General features: G+C 48.2%; 1 protein-coding gene across 8 annotated transcripts in view; it reads left to right on the top strand.

Moving 5' to 3' along the window:
- Positions 1 to 11,185, top strand: part of PRMT2 (protein arginine methyltransferase 2) — a 63,242-nt gene extending 52,057 nt beyond the window's left edge. For 7 of the 8 annotated variants that reach the window (XM_045501021.1, XM_045501022.1, XM_045501024.1 and 4 more), the window contains 5 exons: positions 3,998 to 4,173; positions 7,122 to 7,251; positions 8,095 to 8,231; positions 9,595 to 9,766; positions 10,577 to 11,185. In XM_045501021.1, coding sequence (XP_045356977.1) covers positions 3,998 to 4,173; positions 7,122 to 7,251; positions 8,095 to 8,231; positions 9,595 to 9,766; positions 10,577 to 10,609 — 648 coding nt within the window. In that variant the 3' untranslated portion in view covers positions 10,610 to 11,185. Of the gene's footprint in view, positions 1 to 2,099; positions 2,223 to 3,997; positions 4,174 to 7,121; positions 7,252 to 8,094; positions 8,232 to 9,594; positions 9,767 to 10,576 lie in introns of those variants that run through there. The other variant, XM_045501028.1, reaches the window with a different exon arrangement.
- The last annotated feature ends 9,397 nt before the right edge of the window (positions 11,186 to 20,582 follow it).

Here is a 20,582-nt window from a genome sequence, read left to right as displayed (position 1 = left end):
TGTGTGATGTGTTGGGTAAGGGAATAGCTATAAATAGGCCTTTAGTAATGTGGTGAGGTGTGGGGGAAGCAGAAGCATTCTGAGATCCTGTTAGGTCTCAGTCTTTTAGTGACCTTGTGTTTCTGGACTGTGAGCTTCACAAAATTTCTCAATTTCTTTTCTGACTTTGGGGTGGGACACGATGGCTAGAGGGGTCTGGAGTTGAATATTGCCCTTTTCCCAGCTCAGTTAGGCTAGGCTCTGATTAGCTGGTTTCTCCAGAGAGCAGATCCTGTTAAGAAGAACAGAATACTCTGGCATGTTTCAAAATGGTTTTTTTTCCCTCTGCTCTGTCAGAAGCATGAGGGGATTTTTCTCTGGTTGCTGTGGAACCTGGTGGAGGTCCAGGAGGGAAAACTCACTAACATGTGGTGGTCCCCTTATGACTTAGCCCACCTGGAGTTTGTAACACTCAGAGTTGTCTACACTGAGCCTCCAGCAGTTCATCATTGTTGTTCGTGTTGTTCCAGGAGTTAGGGTTCTGCTCTAGTAATTTGTGATTTTCTGTGTAAGCTTGTTGATTACTCTGATTTTGGAGGGAGCAGATTGCTCTGTGACCTAATATCTCATACATATCTAAGAAGAATTGTGGATTTTTCATTTGCTTTTTACTTGTTAGGGCAGAATGGCAGCTTCTAAGCTTCTTATATGCTGTGCTGGAAAATTCAGCTTGAGTTCATAATTAAATTCTCAACAAACTTGGAATAGAAAGGAATTTACTCAACCTGATAAAGGGCATCTATAAAAAAAAAACAAAACATAAAAACACCTATAGCCGACTAATGGTGAGAGAATCAGTGCCTTCCTCCTACGAGGAGGAAGAGGTAGGATGGCTACTCTGCAATTCCTGTTCAACACTGTGCTGGCAATCCTAACCAGTGCAAAAATCAAAGAAGAAATAAAAGGCACACAGATTTAAAACAAAGAAATAAACCATCCCTGTTTCCAGACCACATGATTGTTTTTGTAGAAAGTCCCAAAGAATCTCCCCCCAAATTTCTTTGAACTGAAAGGCAAATTAAGATCACAGAGTGATCAAAATGAACATACAAAAGCCAGTTTTAGTTTTTTAATTTATTTTTTGAAGGCAGTCATATTTTCGTATGCTAACAATGTACAGTAGCATTTACAAAGCCCCCAAAACATGAAATACTTAGGTAACAAAACATGTCCAAGTTTTGTATGTGAAGAACTAGAAGATGCTGATGAAAGAAGTCACAGAAAACCCAAATAAATGGAAAGGCAAGGTGCTCATGGACTGGAAGACAACATAGTAAAGATACCTCTTCTCAAACTGATCTGTAGATTTAATATAATTCCAATCAAAGTCTAAGCAGGATTTCTTTTGTGGATATGACCAGCTCATTGTAAAATTTTTGTGAAAAGTAAAGAAAATAGAATAGTGGATACAGTTTTTAAAAGAAGAATAAAATTGGAAGAATTACATACCTGATTTGAAGACTTGGCATAAAGCTATAGTAGTCAAGACAGTTTGGTATTGCTAGAAGGATAGATACATAAGTCAATGGAACAAAATAGAGAAATAGATTCCTAAAAATATAGTCAGTTGATTTTTAACAGGGGAGCGCAATCAATTTAGTGAAGAAAAGATCTAGTCTTTCCAATAGAAGATATTGGCATAGTTGGCCATCCATATGCCAAAAAAAAAAAAAAAAAAAAAAAAGAAGGGAAAAAAAGAAATTCAAGGCTTATACCTTCTACCAAAAATGAAGTCAAAATTGATTCTAGATCTAATTGCATAGACTAAAACTGTAAACTTTCAGAAGAAATCTTGGGAGAAAATCTTCATGGGTTAGGCAAAGAGTTTTCAGTTGATTCTTAAAGCATGATCCATTAAGGAAAAAATTGATATGCCAGACTTCATCAAAATTAAAGGTGTCTATGTTAAGAAAATGTTAAAAGACAGTGTTAAAGATATAGTAAGATTAGGAGAAAATATTTGCAAATCACATATCTAATGTGTATCCTGAATATACAAAGTATATATACAAAATATACACATTCTAATGTGTATCCTGAATATCCTCAAAATTCAACAGGAAGAAGGTCAACAACCTAATTGAAAAATGGGCAAAGGACTCGAGCAGATACTTTACCAACGTGGATATATGGATGAGAAATAAGCATGTGAAAAGACATTAAACCTTGTTAGCCATCAGGGAAATATAGACTGAAACCATAATGAGGTAACCCTACACACCTGTTGAAATGGCTAAACTTTTAAACAAAAATACCAGGTGCTATGGAGTAACTAAAACTCATAGGAATCACACAGCCGCCCTAGAAGACGGTTTGGCAGTTTCTTATAAAGTTATAGGTACACTTACTGTATGACCCAGCACTTATACGTCTGGGTATTTACACTGGAGAAGCACAAGCTGTGTTTACACGGAAACCTGCATGTGAATGGTCGTACTGGCTCTAATTACAATTGCCAAAAAGCTGGAAGCAACCTAAGTGTTCTTCAACAGGTGGTTAGATAAACAGCTGTCTACATTCGCACAATGGGGTCCTACTGGTTAGTAAAGAATGAACTATTGTGGGGCGCTTGGGTGGTTCAGTTGGTTAAGCATCTGACCCTTGACTTTGGCTCAGGTCATGATCTGGCAGTTTGTGAGATCGAGTTCCGTGTTGGGCTCTGAACTGGGCATGGAGCCTGCTTAGGATTCTCTCTCTCTCTCTCTCTCTCTCTCTCTCTCTCTCTCTGTCCCTCCCCCACTTATACGTGCATGTTCTCCCTCTCTCTCTCAAAATAAATAAACCTAAGAGAATGAACTATTGATGCACAAATGGATAAACCCCAGAGACATTATACTGGCATAATTAAAGTTATATGGAGTAATCAAAACAGTGTGGTATTATAATAAGAAAAGACAGATGAACAGAACAGGATAGAAGGCACAAAAGAGAACCTTTTAGCATATGAAAAAGTTGATATTATGAGTGAAAGAAGCCAGTCTCAAAAGATTATGTACTGTATGATACCATTTGTATGTCTTTCTCAAAAAGACAAAACCACAGGGATAGAGGCCAGTTAGTGGTTTCCAAAGGTTGGAGGTGGTGGGAGGAGGTGACCACAGAGGACATCATGAGGAGTGTTTTGGGGTAATGGGGTTGTTCTGTATCCTGATTGTGGCTATGGTTACACAGATCCATACAAGTGTTAACATTTATGGAGTAACTGATTTACTATTGGTAATTTTTAAAAATACAATTAAAAATGATCTGTATATAATTTTCACACGTGTGCATGTATGTGTATGTGAGGAGAAGGCCTTGAGCATAAACCACCAGGCAAACATTGGTTCCTTTTGGGCGCTGGGTTTACTCATGACTTTTATTTTTGTTTGTGCTTTTCTGAATTTTCTAAATTTTTCCATACTGAACATACTATTGCTTCTATAATAATAATAATAATGCCTGAAGTTATTTAAATAAAACAAAACCCTTCTGGGGCTTCCCTTCAGCTGCAGGATGATGTGCCCCTGGCCTGTGCCCCACTCTTTGGTTCAGACACAAAGGCTGGCCTCTTGGGGCTTTAGCGGCCCCTGTTCTCCGTCACAGGCGTCACATGCCACCTGTCCGGGTGCATCCTCAGGGATCCGTGGCACTCCTCCTTTAATGTTCCATGTTTTTAAGAAGTGATTTCAGTCAACTTCCAAGGTTATGAGAATTCTGAGAATCCTCCAGACCAAATTTATAGGGGTTGACAGTTAAAACTCTGTAATACTGAGGGAGATGGCAAGAGTGAAGATCTTTCCTGTCGGCGGGGCCCAGTTCTGAATTCATTCTAAAGTGAACCGGTGTCACTCCACCCCAGGCTGTGGTGGGAATCTGTGATGTCACTGGTGTGGGTACAAGATAAATCCTCCCAGACTATGCATCACAGACACAGGCCTCGGTCACCATGTCCCCCGTGTGTCTCCCTGCTGTGCAGTTTGAGTTCATGATTGAGTCGATCCTGTACGCCCGGGACGTGTGGCTGAAGGAGGACGGGGTCATCTGGCCGACCACGGCCGCGCTGCACCTGGTGCCCTGCAGCGCCGACAGAGACTACCGCAGCAAGGTCCTCTTCTGGGACAACGCCTACGAGTTCAACCTCAGTGCTCTCAAGTGAGTGTGTGCTGCTGGGAGCGCAGACGTATTCCGGGGCCTCCTGGCTGTGCGAGCTGCGGGCTTCCTAAGACCGCATAACTCGTTGGTGGTAGAGCATGCCGTGAGACTGATCTGAATTCACTCACATGCCTTGGAATTTTGCACGTGTCTTTCAGGCCTTTAAACTGGTAGCAGATGTGATGGGAATTGAAATGTCTTTTGCCATCTAAGTTCTCAAATGTAATGGGAAAAACATGGTCATGTTTAAAACCAAGGCCCTTTATAAATATGTAGGCCGTTAGCATACAAATAGATCTTCCTACTACGAGCTGTAAACTTTTAAGGGATCAGAAAAGTTATTATGAAGTCATTCCTGACAGTTTGCAAAGGAAACGATGCTGCAGAATAGTTGATTTCCTAATTTTATATTATGGATGCACTTGTATAGTTGAGCATCAGGTTTAACTATAAAATGATTTCCTGATAGGTCCTTCACGTTTTAAATGTTGCCTCTTCTAAGAAGGATGGTGACAGAAGCTGGCTGCTTCCCCTTCTGAGTGTGCCGTGGGAGTTAGGAGAAACCAGCAGCAGCCCTGGAAGTTAGGTTGGGGGGCCCACTTGTCAGAAACTGCAGGAAATTTAGCTTATGTGGTGAGTGCCAGGTGAGCCCAGACACCTGCTTGATGCCCACTTGGGCAGTTGACAGCAAGATGGTGGCCTTGGGCGTTTTTAGTTTTTGTTAATTCAAAAAAAGAAAGAATAATGCAAGGGTAAGAAGTCTGCCTCAGTTAACATGTTGAACCATTGTACTCTCAACCCAAATCCCAAAAGGGATGGAGAGTAAATGTCCCCGGCAGAGCCGTTCTGTAGTTCATCTAGGGAGAAGTGGGTAGGAAGGGCCGGGGAGAATTAAAATAGAGCCGTGGAGAGCTGCCAGATATTAACATCCAAGCTACAGAGACAGGCGTGAGGGCAGGGTACTCCTGAGACCAGAAAAGACAGAGCAACGGACCAGGATGGACACACACACAACATGTGGGGAAAGTTGGGGTGTGAGGGGCAGAGGTGGCAAAGTGTCGTGGGACCATAGATGAGCCCCTTGAAACTTCTTTTCTCCTCATACCATACACTGAAATTTAATTCCACATGGATTTAAGAGTTTTGTGGTAAAACATCTGCATCAGCTGTAGGAATCCATGGGTCCCTATGTGTCAGGTCTTAGAAAGTCAACAGGAACAAGGAGGCACTGGACATCAGTCTATAAAAATTGACAGCATCTGTATATCATCAGCATAAATACAATTTAAAAAGGCAGTGACTACTTAGAGAAAGTTACTAGCTGACAGATCCTAGAGTCATTTAGAAAAGATGAGTATCCAGTGAAATTATAGTCAAGTCATGGAAATACGCAAGTCACAAAAACCAAATAAAAATTACTGATAAATATTTGGAAAAAATTGCAGGATCATTAGTGGTTAAAATGCAAATTAAAATGAAATGCCATTTTTGCCTACCAGATGCGCAAAGATTAAATTAAAACAGCAGTTCTTGCTGCCTGAGCTGCAGGTGTGATGGCGGGGAGACGAGGCCGTGTGGCCAGAGCTGTGGGTGTGGCTGGCATCCACCCCCATCACCCTCTGCCCCAGGGCCACGGCACGCTGCTGTGCACACAGTGTGGGAAACAGGCAGTTATCCGTAAGAATGCGGTTAAATTGCTACGTATCCATCAGATGGATGAATAGATGGTAAAACTGGTGGGACACAAACCATGTGCATAAAATGGCTTCTGCTTTGCATAAGAACATGTATAAATGTATCTCTGGGGGAGAAAATGACTAAATAGATCAAGGTCCCAAGGCACAGTTTTCAAGTTCCACAGATTCAAGTTTCTTCTTTAAAAAAAATGTTTTATGTTTATTTACTTTTGAGAGACACAGAGCACAAGTCGGGGAGGGACAGAGAGAGAGAGAGAGGGAGACACAGAATCTGAAGCAGGCTCCAGGCTCTGAGCTGTCAGCACAGAGCCTGATGCGGGGCTCGAACCCATGAACCTTAAGACCATGACCTGAGTTGAAATTGGATGCTTAACCAACTGAGCCACCCAGGTGCCCCTCACATTTTTTCTTTATACTTTTCTTTGTGTTCCCAATTCGTTATAAATGCATAACTATTTTATCATCAGAAAGATATTAAAAATATGTACATATTGTGGAATCTTTATTAAAATGTTTACCTTTATTTGCTATTTCAGAAGTCACTGCTGCACTTACGTTTTGAAACATTTCCGTGGTATATAGTAGGTTACTTTGGGCAAGCCTGGCAGTCAGCCAGTGGAGTGGGTGGGCTGTTGGGCGACAAGAAGATGACCCTGCAGGAGGCCCAGCGCTTGTGTCTTGTTTAACTGACGCAGCACAAGCCCTTCTCCAGGGGGCACCTGCAGGCCTTTATTGCAGAGTGACCTAGAACAGGAATATCTGTTTTATTTGCTGTGGGATATCTTACTATCCTGTACTCACCCTTCTTACGCCATGAGATGAAGTGCCTGCGTGAGGAGGTGAAGTCAGGTGAGTGACGGAGGCCTTGTGAGGTAGCGTCAGGCTCCTGCTGACCTTCTGTCGACCTGTCAGGAGTGGGGGGGGGGGGTCACCTCTTGGACTGCGGTCACTGAAACCACAACTGCACAGAGCAGACTGGGTCAGGGCCCTGCTGTGTGTGGTAGAGGTTGGTTTCCACGTGTGCAGGCCCCATGAATAGGATGTAGGCGGGAAGTGCCCACGTTGCTTGCACACTTGCCGGTCCATCTGCAGGGACTCCCAGCCCTGCCTCAGTGCCCTCGCCGCAGGTGGTGGCTTGGAATTCCTGCTGATGCTGAAGAGAAAAAGTGAGAACCGTTGTCATGAATGTGTGTGTCAAAGCCTGAGATGCTGGTACCCGACTCTGAGCGGTTCCTTTGACTTTTTCCCTAGATCTTTAGCAATTAAGGAGTTTTTCTCGAAGCCCAAGTATAACCACATTTTGAAACCAGAAGACTGTCTCTCTGAACCATGCACAATATTACAGTTGGACATGAGAACTGTGCAGATTGCGGACCTAGAGGTGAGAGATGAGTCTTCCCTCTCACATTATGTAGGCGATGCACACACCCCAGAACTTGCTGTGCAGATAAATGAATTCATGAACTTTGCCTTTGATGTTTCCAGTCTCTTTTCTTTATGTTCTGATTTTGTATTTTATATTTTTATATTATTTTCTTTATAGTTAACCTCTTTAACATCATGAGCTGTCTTTATATTCACATACAATATTTTCAGTATCTTCAGATTCTAATTTTATCCAATTTTATCATGGATTTTGAATTTAAATTTTTTTCTAAGTTTTTTTAGCTACTGTTGATGACAAAATTCTTTATACTTTCACTTACCCTGTGTTGCCACAGGGTGGCATTTGTGGATTCAAGATGTCTCGTTTTAAGGGTGCGCTGTGACGTGCGGGAGCTCAGATGGGCCAAACAATGTGGGGACTGAACTGTTGAGTCTGCAGTTAGTTTTGCAGTATAGAGACTCAGCCTGGAACTTTCTATCTATGCAAAGAATTGAGAAGAAAAAGTATTGCACTCAAATTTGGGGGCAGAAAATTAGGCACGTGAGGCCCAAATTGCTTGAAACCTTTTGTGATTACCCGCAGCACTTGAATTTATGATGCAAGTTTTAATCCTTTCCTGAGGAGGAAATTTTATGTGGTTTTTGATATGTTCAGCCAAACTAGCAAGCTACAGATTCAGAATGACTGAAACGGTGGTAGGGCTGCCTACCGCAGTGCAGTGTTGTGGGATTCGTGAAGTGAGTTGCTAGTTCTTGCTCACACAGAGAGAGCCCTTGTGGCGTTGGTGTCACATGCTTACCGAATCATGTCCCTCTTTTATCGTTTGCTTGAACACAGACAATGAAAGGCGAGCTGCACTTTGAGATCAGGAAAGCTGGCACGCTGCATGGATTTACAGCCTGGTTCAGTGTTCGGTTTCAGAGCCTGGAGGAGGACGAGCCACAGCTGGTGCTGAGCACAGGCCCGTTCCACCCGTGAGTGTGCACCTCCCGCGGGGAGCTCCACAGCCCTTGGAAGAGCTGGGGCGGTTCACCTGCCTTCAGGTTGTCGGTATGACAACCACATGGCAGAGTCACGGATTTAGAGATCTGTCAATACTGGGTTGTTGACCTAGACTCTCTCCAGACCAGGCTACCCCAGGCGTGGAGCACGGTGTGCACGCGGTGGGCAAGTCAGGGCTGTGCCCCACCTGCCCCTGCACTGGGCTCCCTAGGCTGCCCTCTGACCCCTGCATGAAGAGGAGGAGCAGACTTCATCTTCCTCAGTTGCTCTGGACGCTGCTTCTGCTTTCTGTGGTCTAACACAAACACGGTCAACAGAATTTAGGGGCTTTTGACTCAGACTCTTGGGGAAGGTCCGTGTTTCTTGAGGAAAATTTTGTGTGCAGTAATGATGCACACTTGCTTGTGCGTCCTGGGAAGCTGGTGTCGTCTGCTTCAGTGCTGGACACAGTGGCCCCCGTGGAAATGCTGCCTTCAACTGGGGCCTTTGTAGCCCTGTTCAGTAACTGCCCTGGACCAGGGGTTAGATGCTGGCTGTGGCAGTGCGCCTAGAGGGACCCTAGCTGTCCTCCTGTAACATGGGAGCAGGGCTGAGGAGCTGTTTGGCCAGAGTGTCCTGTGGAGGTCCAGGGCTCCATCAGCTTTCCTTCTAGATCCTACTGGGACAGATGAGAGTAGGAACACTAAAAACCCAGTGGACAGTCGTGTGCCTGGGCAGTCTTCCGCTGGCGTGTCCGGACACAGCTGGTGTGGAGCAGGCAGGGCGCAGAGCCTGGGACATCCACTCTCTGAAGCCCGGGGAGAGACCCTCATGATGGTTGAGGCAGGAGGGAGCAGGACCTCCCTGAGTGTGACCGTGGGGCGCAGGCCCAGCGTCTGGCAGAGGCCACAGTGCGCAGTTGAGCCATGCTGTCAGAGCCGGTAGAAAGTGACGAGCTCGGGAGTGTGACCATTTACCCCACATGTTACAGTTGCCATGCTCCCCTTCAGCCTGACTCACAGGAATGACAACTTATTTGGACTGCAGACTAGAACTCGGGCCCTGGCAGCTTAGAGACCGAGCAAAGGGCTCTGGGTGGATGCCTACTGTGCCAGGGTGCAAGGGGCCAGGTACACTCTGCCTGGCCACCGGTGTGTCCTTGGGGCCACCAGGGCAAGCCTCCTTCAACCTTCTGGAATCTGGGCAGCATCCAGGAGCTGGATCTTGGCTGGTTTGTAACTCAGTCCTGGCAACCCATAAAGGCCGTCTGGATCGTGGAGTCAGGGGATGTCTGTCCTGCGGTCAGCCTGAAAAGCCAGGCTCCAGAGAGGTGACCCTACACCCTGTGTCTTGCAGCACCACGCACTGGAAGCAGGTGCTGTTTATGATGGATGAGCCTGTTTCTGTCCTCATGGGAGATGTGGTCACTGGCTCAGTTGTGTTGCAGAGAAACCCCGTGTGGAGGAGGCACATGTCCGTGGCGCTGAGCTGGTCCGTCACTTCCACACAGGACCCCACATCACAGAAAGTAAGATATTTAGCTGTAAAATCAGGTGCTAGGGTGCTGGTCCTGGGAGACGGGTCTGTGGTGATCACAATGGCCAGACCACACGGCCTTGTCTGTCTGTGTCACTTTTCTAACCTTCCTGAGGGGAAGTGGATGCTGTTATTTGCAGAACAGGAAACAGAGGTGCAAGAAGGTGAGTCTGTGGGGGCCGAGGCCCAGCCCAGGCTAGGGCCACCCCTTCCTGTGTCCAGGAGGCCCCGGTGGAGAAACAGGGCTGGGGACCGACCCTCTGCGGGGGCCTTCAGGTGGTGGGTGATGTAGGTGTGTGGCGTGAGTCACCTTCCGACCGTGGCAGCGGTTTGAGGCCTGAGGAGCCGTCCTTCCCACAGTGAAACGGTGAGGCCTGGCGGGGCCTTTGGCATCATGTCTCACAGAGGCTGCTGAGCAAAGGATTCTCTTCTCAGACTCAGGGTTAATGTAGGACAGAAAAGAAAATCAAATGGCTTCTCTTTATGCGTTAATACCTGTTTTATGCTTTGTTTTATGATAACTTTTCAAATTTAACTTATTTTTTAAATTTACATCCAAGTTAGTTAGCATATAGTACAACAACGAATTCGGGATAGATTCCTTAATGCCCCTTCCCCATTTAGCCCATACCCCCCTCCGTTTTATGATAATTTTATGTTAAAATTTTAACGTTTGTCATTGAAAACAAATTCTGTCTCTGAATGGCATTCTTTTGTACAATATTAAATTACTTTTAGGAAATCCTGCACGTTAATCAGACTAAAGTGATTTCTTATTTGATTGACTTGTTTTCTTTTTCAGGTTGGAGAAAAAGTCTTTCCCATCTGGAGATGACAGTTGAAGTTCTGTGGGAAGCAGCGTGCAGATAGTGCAGGAATGAGCCTGAGTGAATGAAGATGTCCTTGGATGTGAGCACGTGTTCTTGCGAAAGCCGTGAGCTCTCTCGGCCTGACAGGGGTACCCCCCGGAGCTGTGGGCTCAGTCTGTCCGTGGGGTCCTTCACAGACGGCTGTGCTTGGGCTCGGCGGGAACTCCCTCACCACTGTCACTGCCCGTGTCTGTCCTCTAGAAGTAGGCTGTGTTTCCAGGTGTCCACAGTGCTGGCTTGTGGGTAAGTTGGTGGCACAGTGTCCCTAAGCTAGGTCTAGTTCACAACTCGTAGGACACACACACACATCAACCTTGTACGCCTGTGAAAGTGTTCACGCATCATGTGTTCATGGTGTCTTTGCTGCCCTGGTTCCTCCCTCACCATGCGGAATGTGGGACTGCACAAAGCCGTGCAGGACCTGCCGGTGGCCATGCATGTGACGGGACTCTGCATGGATAGTACAGTTGTAGAGATGTCTTCCAAATAAATTATGTGTTGGCACATAGCACGTGCTCAATAAATATTTTTAAATAAATGAATGTTGGCGTGTGTCCTGTTTCTGTGTACACACGTTCTTTTTACAAGCATGGGATCATGCTATATGCATTGCTTTGTAACTTCTCTCATCTAATATGAAGAAACTTCCATGCCTGTAGGTATGTGTCTACATTTTTGTGTGTGTATTGTTTTGAATTTTAATTGGCTTTTTATTGAACTATAAAATATATACCCCAAACTGCATAGGTCACATGTGTACAGATGGGTGAAATTTCTATCTTTTCTTAAGTTTACGTATTTACTTTCGAGAGAGAGAGAGAGAGCGAGAGAGCGAGCGAGCGCATGAGCAGGGGAGGGGCAGAGAGGGGGGAGAGAGAGAATCCCAGTGAGGCTCTGCACCCTCAGCCTGGAGCCAGACATGGAGCTTGAACCCACAAACTCTGAAATCCTGACCTGAGCCAAAATCAGGAGTCAGAGTCTCAACTGACTGAACCACCCACGTGCCCTGAGATGGGTGAAATTGCACAGAGCGGACATCCATGTAACTCGCACTCGCTCCAAGACACTTCAACCCACTAGGGACCTAAGTGCCCCTTCCACTCAGCACCCTCCAAGGGTTATGCCTGACCTCTAACAGTGTAGACTGGTATGCCTGGTTTTGAACATTATATGAATGGAATTATAAATTGTCTATTTTCTAAAGAGTATTCAGTCAGTCTATGTCTTCTTAAAACTCATAGGTGGGACACTAACCCCCAGAGTGACAATATTAGGGGTCAGGGCCTTTGGGAGGTGGTCAGGCCATAAGGAGAGGCCCCCACGATGGGATCAGTGGGGGATCAGCCCATCTAGGAGAGTGTCCAGAGGGCACCTCCCCCTGCCCCCACGTGAGGGCCCAGTAGGAGGAGGCCATCTGAGAGCCAGGAAGCAGGTCACCAAATGGGCTTGTGCCCTGATGTACGTCCAGTCCCCAGACCATGAGAAATAAGTTAATGTTGAAGCTGCTCAGTCAGGGTGGCCTGGTGTGGCAGCCTGTGCGGTGTAAGACGGTACCCTTTTGTGTCTGCCTTCCTCAGTTCTCGTGATGTTTGTGAGACTCGTCCGTGGGTTGTGTGCACGCGTGGCCTTCATGTTGCTGTGTGGTGTCCTGCTGTCTCATGTACCGCTCTCTGCGGGTCTTCTCCACTGCTGGACAGCTGCATTGTTCTCCGTGTTCAGCTGATGGGGTCTGTGCGGGTGTGTGTTTGGAGCATGAATGTATGTGCACGTTTCTATTGGAGGCACACCTGGACTTGAGCTTAACCAGGTACGAATGGCCGGATTGTCCTTCACAGTCAGAGAGCCTTATGTCCATACGGCAGGCCTGCAGGGCACTGCGATGCACATGTCAGTCCCTGCTGTCATCTGGGGTTCTCATCTCCACCGGCCTGGTGGGTGTATGGATGTAGTGGTTGGTTGTCTGTTTCTCATTAATTTTGTGGGGGTTCTTGATGTAATCCGGCTGGGACTCCTTCAAAGATTTGTTCTGTGAACTTCTACTGTGGCTTCTTCTTCCCTCTCTTTGGAGTATTTTGATAAACAGAAGTCTTTCTTAAGTTTTATTTTGTTCAGTTTGACATTATGTTTCCTTATGAGTAACACCTCCTGTGTCCTGTTTAAGGAATCTTCTCCTATTCCAAGATCTATAAGATGTTCTCCTGGAGTCTCTTCCATAGCTTCTATTGTTTTTACCTTCGGCACATAAATCAGCACTCCACCTGGCCTTGGTTTCTGTCAGTGATGTGAGGGAGGGGGTTGAGATCAATTTTCCCCCATGAGGTACATGCTTAGATCATTGGTTTTCAACTTTTTCCTTTCCGACACTTGAATTTTCCTCTAGAGCTGCTTCAGCTGCAACAACTCATCTCGATACACTTTTAGTGTCTCCTGGTTTCAAGTATTTCCTAATTCCAATTCCAATTTCTTCTGTTGTACCATGAGCTTTTTTTTTTTTTTTTTTTTAGAAATTTTGGCTTAATTTCAAAAGATGGGATTTTCTAGTTATTTTTTCTTATTAATCTCTGGCTCAATTTCACCACGGTCAGAGAACAACCTGAGTGATTTCAACAACCTGAGTGGTGTTCGCAAGTTTTTGAGAAGAAGGTGTGTCCTGTAAGAGGACATGGAGCTCTCAATACACCATTAAGGTCACGTCTATCAGTTGTGTTGTTCAGACACTTAGATCTTGACTGATAGTTTTGTCTGCTTGTTCTGTCAGCAGGATTTAAAGTCTCTTAGTTTGCTCAGGTGTCCAGAACAGAACACCGCAGGCTGGGTGGCTGAAACAACAGGAATTTACCTCTGGAGGCTGGGAAGACCGAGATCAAGGGCCAGGACAGTTTGGTTCTAAATGGCCACCTTTTCCAGGTGTCCTCCCATGGCGGGGAGAGGGAGCATGGGCTCTCCGGTGTCTCTTCCTGTAAGGACACATCCAACTGGGTGAAGGCTTTACCTCAGTGACCTCATTTAACCTAACTGCTTCCTTAAAGCCCCCGTCTCCAAATACAGATACATTGGGGGTTAGGGCTTTGATATGTACTGAGTGTTGGTGTCCCTCCAAAGTTCCTGTGTTGAAATCTAATCCCCTAATGCAATGGTGTTAGAAGCTGGGGCCTTTTGGGGGTGATTAGGTCATGAGGATGAAGACTGCATGAGTGGGATTAGTGCCCTCATAAAAGAGACCCCAGAAAGCACCTGGTCCCTTGCTCCAAGTGAGGGCACAGTGGGAAGGCCGTTTGGAAACCGGAACAGGCTCTCACCAGACACCATGCCGTCACCTTGATGTTGGACTCCCAGCCTCCAGAACCATGAGAAATGACCTTAGCCATCCAGTCTGTGATCTTCTGTTATGGCAGCTGGAGCAGACAGGCTTCAACATACGGAATTTGGAGGACACAGTTCAGATCATAGCATCCTGCTTCCTGGCCCCCAAAATTCAGGTCCTTTTGGTATGCAAAATACATTTATTCCGCCCCAACAGCCCCAGAGTCTCAACCTATTCCAGCACCTGCTCCAAAGCCACCTCTACGCCAGAACTTGGGGCAGAATTCTGGAACGGCGACGGGACAGGCACATTGTAGACACTGCGTTCCAGAGGAGAACTTGGAGGAACAAAAGGGTTAAAACCCAGTGAGGTAAATTCCACCAGCTCCTCAGGACCCTTGACCCTCCTTGGTCGGATACCCACTGGGACAGCAGCCCACCCTGCTGCTCTCTGGGGAGGGAAAGACGGTGGTGGGTGTGAGGGCCCTGGTGCCCTTCCCTTTCCTGGCTGGTGGCTCTGCCACCAAACCCACCTTCCTCCTGCTTTTAACACTTGCTCTGCGGCTTCGGTCTTCAGCATTTTTATCACATTGTTTCTGTGTAAACTTTTTATTTTATTGTATTTTTAATTTTTTTTTAATGTTTATGTATTTTTGAGAGAGAGTGTGTGAGCGGGGGAGGGGCAGAGAGAGAGGGAGACACAGAATTCAAAGCAGGATCCAGGCTCTGAACTGTTGGCACAGAGTCCGAGGTGGGGCTCGAACCCACGGACTGTGAGATCATGACCTGAGCCGAAGTCGGGTGCTTAACTGACTGAGCCACCTAGGTGCCCTGCAAACTTTTAATTTTTATTTTTTATCTTTATTTTATTTTATTTTGAGAGAGAGAGAGAGAAAGTGAGTAACTGCAGAGGAGGGGCAGAGAGGGAGAGAGAGAATCCCAAGCAGGCTTTGTGCTGGCAGCACAGAGCCTGATGTGGGGCTCGAACTCACGAACCGTGAAATCATGACCTGAGCTGAAATCAAGAGTCAGACGCTCGGGGCGCCTGGGTGGCGCAGTCGGTTAAGCGTCCGGCTTCAGCCAGGTCACGATCTCGCGGTCCGTGAGTTCGAGCCCCGCGTCAGGCTCTGGGCTGATGGCTCAGAGCCTGGAGCCTGTTTCTGATTCTGTGTCTCCCTCTCTCTCTGCCCCTCCCCCGTTCATGCTCTGTCTCTCTCTGTCCCAAAAATGAATAAATGTTGAAAAAAAAAATTTAAAAAAAAAAAAAAAAAAAGAGTCAGACGCTTAACCAACTGTTGCCCCTCTGTGTAAACCTTTAAAACAGCCTGGAGTTCACAGAGCTTCTTGAATCTGTGGGTTGATGTTATTCATCAGTCTTAGAACATTCTGGAGATTTTTGCTTTACTTGTTTCTGCCCTGTTTTCTCTCTTCGTATTGGCTTCCAGTCACACATTTGCTAGCAGACTACTTGCTGTGCCCCCGCCGACTCTACAACCTTTATTTTGCATTCTTCTTGACACCTGTGCCGCCACTTCGCTGGGTCCCATGACCTCTTCTCCACCTCCTGCTGCCCTCTCTTCCATGTCTGATCCTGGGCTCCTGGGGTACTTCCCTGGCCGTGGCCATGGTGAGTATGGGGTACTCAGGGTACAGAGCCCCTGTTTTTTTTCAATACCTGGGAGACACCAAGCAGATGGTACAGATGAGCTTCCACCCTGGAGGACAGGAGGAAGGGGAGGCAGACCCAAGCCAGCAGGACGGAACATCCCTTGGAGCACCAAGCGGGAGGTGCAGCCCAGAAGAACTGCCTGAACTTGCCGAGTCACCTGTTGTCATAGGGTGTCTGTGGCCATGGGTTCCAAGGAAACTGAGTGTCAGTGTGGCTCCTGGAGCAAACACATGGTTAGGACGGACAGGGACCACTGAAAACCAAGTGGGGGATGGGTGAGCCCACAGGCTGGTGCAGTGGAGCAGGATGGAGACTGTGCTTGGGTGATCTGGTGCGGGAGGAGGAGGTCACTTTGCAGATATGGTCGGAGCTTGTCTGTAAAATGTGGAGATCTCCCAGGAGGAGAGGCTGAGACTCCAGCCCTGTGAGGATGCGCAGGAGGCTTGGGTCCATGAAGCCCCACCGGGCCACCGTCCTCTGGGCATTGGAGGTGAGTGGGCAGACGGCGAGAAGGGCCAGGCCGGGGAGGAATCCAGGGAAAGGGTGAAGGTCCTAAGTAACAGGTGAGGCACCATCAGGGAAACAGCTCTGTCTCCAGCTGGCTCACCAACTGGGGCAGGGCCACAGTGGCATGGAATTGAGGGTCCCCCTCTCACCACCTACCCCTCACCACAGCCATGTCCTAAATGGAGAGAAGTGGGTGCCAGAGGGCTGGCGGAAGTTGCAAAGGGTATCTCCCTGGCTGATCCTGTGACTCAAGGTTCCTCTTGCAACCAAAGAACAAAGGCAGTGCTCCCCAGAAGCCCTGACCTGCCCAGGGGCGCCAAGCACACAGCCCTTGTGCCAGGCGGGAGCCCAGTCTGGGTGCACGGGGGCTTGGTCCTCACGGTGCTCCCTTCTCGTCAGTGGGGCTTGCTCTCTGCAGCACATCTGGAGTCTAGCCAGGGCTCTCTCTGCAGCACGTCTGTAGTGACAAGGAAAACCTGTGCGGCTCTGACTGCAGTCCTTGGAAATGTAACTGAATGAAACACCCCCTCCTCCTTTGGTTAAAGAATGGTAAACTACTTATCTAGACTTAAAATGCACTTTTTGGGGTGCCTGGATGGCTCAGTCGGCTCAGCACCCTACTCTTGATTTCGGCTCAGGTCATCTCACGGTTCATGAGATTGAGCCCTGTGTTGGGCTCTGCACTGATAGCCTGCTTGGGATTCTCTGTCTCCCCTCTCCCCTGCAAATAGGTAAATAACCTTTAAAAATGTACTTTTTATCTTTAGTGAGAACATGTGTACATACTTACAAACCTAAAACTGAGGGTGGAAGAAATGTGTGGCTACATTACAATAAGTTTTAATTAGATAATAGATGCAATCTAAAATTTTTCCATTTCTAAAAATGATATTAAAAAAAGACTTAGAAGAGACGCCTACTCATGTTACACCAAATCGAATATTCAAATGTTTCTAAAATATAGTTTCTCATTCATGGTAACATTACGCCAAACATGTTTCTGGGTCTGTTGGGGTCTGGTCAGGCCAGGACCCATCAGTGGTGTCACCACTGCACACCTGCCCTCCTTGAAGCCCCAAGTCTGAGCTGATGGCCATGCTTTCTATATCCATCGAGAAAACAAAGCAACCATAAGAGAGCTTCTACACTCTGGAGAACAAAGCCAACAAACTCAGCAGGTCAGGTGATGGTAGAGCTGTGAAGAGAATGTTCTGGATGCTTACATCAGGAGTGAGAGACGCTGTCAGTCTGGGTGTAGTTCAGAGGGCGGGTAGAAGACACGTATCTGAGAAGGTGGCCTGAGGAAAGTGGGCTCTGCAGGCAAAGGGTAACAGTGCAAAGGCCCTGTGGGGTCGGGGTCTCCGCAGCCTCTGGGCGCTGGTCCTCCCAGGGCCCTCCCCGCCTCAGCCCCTCAGAGTCTCTAGCTACAGCCGAAAAAGCTGCAGAGCCCCATCCTATGTCATCCAGAGTGCGAGTAGCTTTCCAACGCCCTGACTCCCAGCCCTTCTCCAGAGTCCTGGCTGCCATTCCTTTCTGGCTCTGGAGCTGGGCAGACAAGCAATTGGCCCTTGCTTGGGGCAAGTTGTGTTTAGGAATACCTGTCTGCTCACTGGTCCTGGTCCCCGCTGTGTGGTTTCTGTGCACCGAGTCCTTTGCATCCTTGAACTGACAGCTGTGAGCATCTGACCCCAGAGGCCACGAAGCAATCTCAATATTGTGACAGGAAGACCTCGTGTGAGATGCATTTGGCTGGTTCTTTACAAAACATGCTTGGCACACATGCAGATGGCGCCCCAGGGGTCCAGACCGGGTGCACAGGGCTTCTTTCTCTGGAATTCAGCTGCCGACTCCATCAGCGGCCTTTTTGCCCAGCAGGGAGCTAACTAATGTGTGTGCAGCCATGTGAGCGCAGATGAGACCCCAGGCCGCAGGACTACCAGCCACCGTGATCTCTCTGCCAGGCGACGGCAGGTTTGCAGCAGCAGGTTCTCGGCTCCCCCTTGCCTCAGGCAGACATAGGCTGGGGCGTCTGAAGGGCCGTTGCTGGCCTGCGTCCGGCCTCTCAAGTTTTTCCTTCATCTTGGCCAATCCATTCACCAGGGGTTCTCTGAGTGTGAACGTTCCTGCTCGGCAAAGGGGATGAGAGGCCCACACCTCAGCACCGGTGTTTTCAGCCCTGTGGGGCCCATTCTTCCACACAAGTCACCCCACAGCCAGCACCAAGGGCAGGAACTCCCTCCCCACCCTACAGCTGAGGTGGGTCCAGGCACAGCATAGGTATAAACCTGACTGTGGAAGGCGGTTGGTGCAGAGGCAGAGGGGCCTGCGGACGCTGGCCGTGGGTGGACTGAGAGCCTGTGTCCACCAGCAGAGGACTGTAGGTCTGTCTGTGGACACCCTCACTGAGGCACACTGCGTGGCTCTCTTGCAGCCCACTGAAGCCAGTAGGTTCTCTGTCTGTGGAAGTACCTGGTGCGCTTTTCCTTTAAGCAGGAGGCTCTTGGAGGTTTCTTTAGTGAATTGGAGCCTGGAAATAGAACTTGGGCGTTTACCTGGGTCAAGTTCCAGCTTTGTGTCAGTCTCCCACTCCCAACTGTGCCTCAATTGCTCTTGGCCTTGTTGCCCTGAAGACAGCCCTCCCGACATTTCACCGGTGTCCCCGGGACAACTGCTGTGCTCTGTGGCTAGCAGAGGGGTCTCTGTGCCCATCAGCTCTGCCCACTGTCTTTGGAGCAATGCAAGAAGGAGCAGCAGATAAACTGGTGACCGACCCCCACACGGAAACTTAGGTCCTTGTTTTCCTCCTACTGACACTGCATGGGCCTCCTTCCTCACTGCCTCCTCTCTCCATGGGTTTTGTGGGGGAAGTGAAATTCGTGGCCTCCAACCCAGCATCCCCACCTCATGTTGTGCCTGGCAGGGGCTGGGACAGGGACAGGGAGCCATGGCTGAAGGGCTTTGGCCCCGCACACCTCTGGAACGAATTTGCACCCCTGTCTGGTGGGTCCAGAGGGGCTTCCTTAGCTCCCCTGCTTCTGGGTGCCCCTTAGTCAGGTGGTGGAGCCTGGGTTCATCTGGCTGGTCCTGTTGAAGATTTATATTCCTTCCCTGAGATGAGCAGAGCTAGTGAACTCTGGCCTCCTTCTACCCCAAGGCTGACACTTAGGCATTGGCCAGTGGCTGCTGAGAGGAGAAGAGGGGGTCCAGGCTCTGGGATCCCTGGGCCGGGACCCCAGCAGATCTGGGACCTGGGATCCTGGGCCGGGACCCCATCTCTGCACACGGGCTCCTGTGTAGAGTTTATGAGAAAACCTGCAGGTGGCTGGGGGGCCTCCCAAGAGAGAGCGATAAGGCTAGTCTCCAAACAATGGAAACTGAGGGCCAGGGAGCCTGCTGGTGCTGTCCCTACAGGTCAGCCTCCAAGTAGGAGAGGACAGGTGGAAAGCACATTGCTGGTCATCTGAGGCCATGCCAGAGGACCTCGGCAGCCCTGCCAGCCCTGGAGCAAGGGTCAGCCCTCAGGGAGGGGCCAGGTCCTGGGTCAGAGCCGCCAGTGGGCACAGCATGGCTGATGCCCTGAGCAGGGCCTGCATGCACCACTTGCCTTGGGTGAACAGCAAGCTATCTGCATGGGAAGAGAGGAGGCTTTGGGGATATCCCCTCCCCAGGAGCAAGAAAGGGCAGATGTGAGGACAGTTGTAGGGTAGGAAGGTCAGAGGGTGACTTCGTGGCTCTGCCCTGGCAAGGGCCAGGACAGGCCAGGGCGGGCATTGGGTTAGATGCTGCCCTTTGCCTGTCTGCACATTTCTCCTGGGAGCTTAAAGATCATGACATCATCCTTGTGATGACCCAACATGTTGAAATAAGCCCATCTGGGATCGATGCTGTGTCCCAGCATCCATCTTGTGACCAGGGCCACTCTACTTTCACAAGAAATTAGGAAAGTACAAAGTAGAGTCCATACAAAGGCCTGATGGTCCTGGACCAGACCTGAGGAAGTAGGTGGGAGGGCCTCCTGCTGTGCAGCTCATCTTGGGAACTCCCCCCTCCCCACCCCCACCCCCTCACTGCGGCTTGTGGCAGCCTGGAGGCCTCGGGCACAAGGGTTTATTGGTGTTCAATTTATGCATTTGTTTTGGGTTTATATTAGCATATATTTAAGTTGTATGATAAAGATAATTTAGGTCGACATTAGTGAAAAAAAATTTTTTTTTTTTTGGAAATTGTCCATACATTACCCATGCAAGAAATACTGACCTACCACAAGACACATGTCCTCAACTTCGCAGCGTGGTGAGAAGTAAGCAGGATATGTTGCAAGTCACTGTGGAAACCAGCCAGGTTTCCAGGGTCTTGGGATGGTGGCCTTATTTTCAAGCAGACTTCACCTTCCTTGCCCTTATCACAAGGATGTAGTGAGGATCAGGTATATGGAAATGTGTTGGAATCTGCAAGGCAAG

This window comes from Leopardus geoffroyi, chromosome C2 (assembly GCF_018350155.1).
Source record: "Leopardus geoffroyi isolate Oge1 chromosome C2, O.geoffroyi_Oge1_pat1.0, whole genome shotgun sequence".
In the NCBI taxonomy this organism is placed as follows: Eukaryota; Metazoa; Chordata; class Mammalia; order Carnivora; family Felidae; genus Leopardus; species Leopardus geoffroyi.
This window is presented reverse-complemented; position numbering and strand designations above follow the sequence as displayed.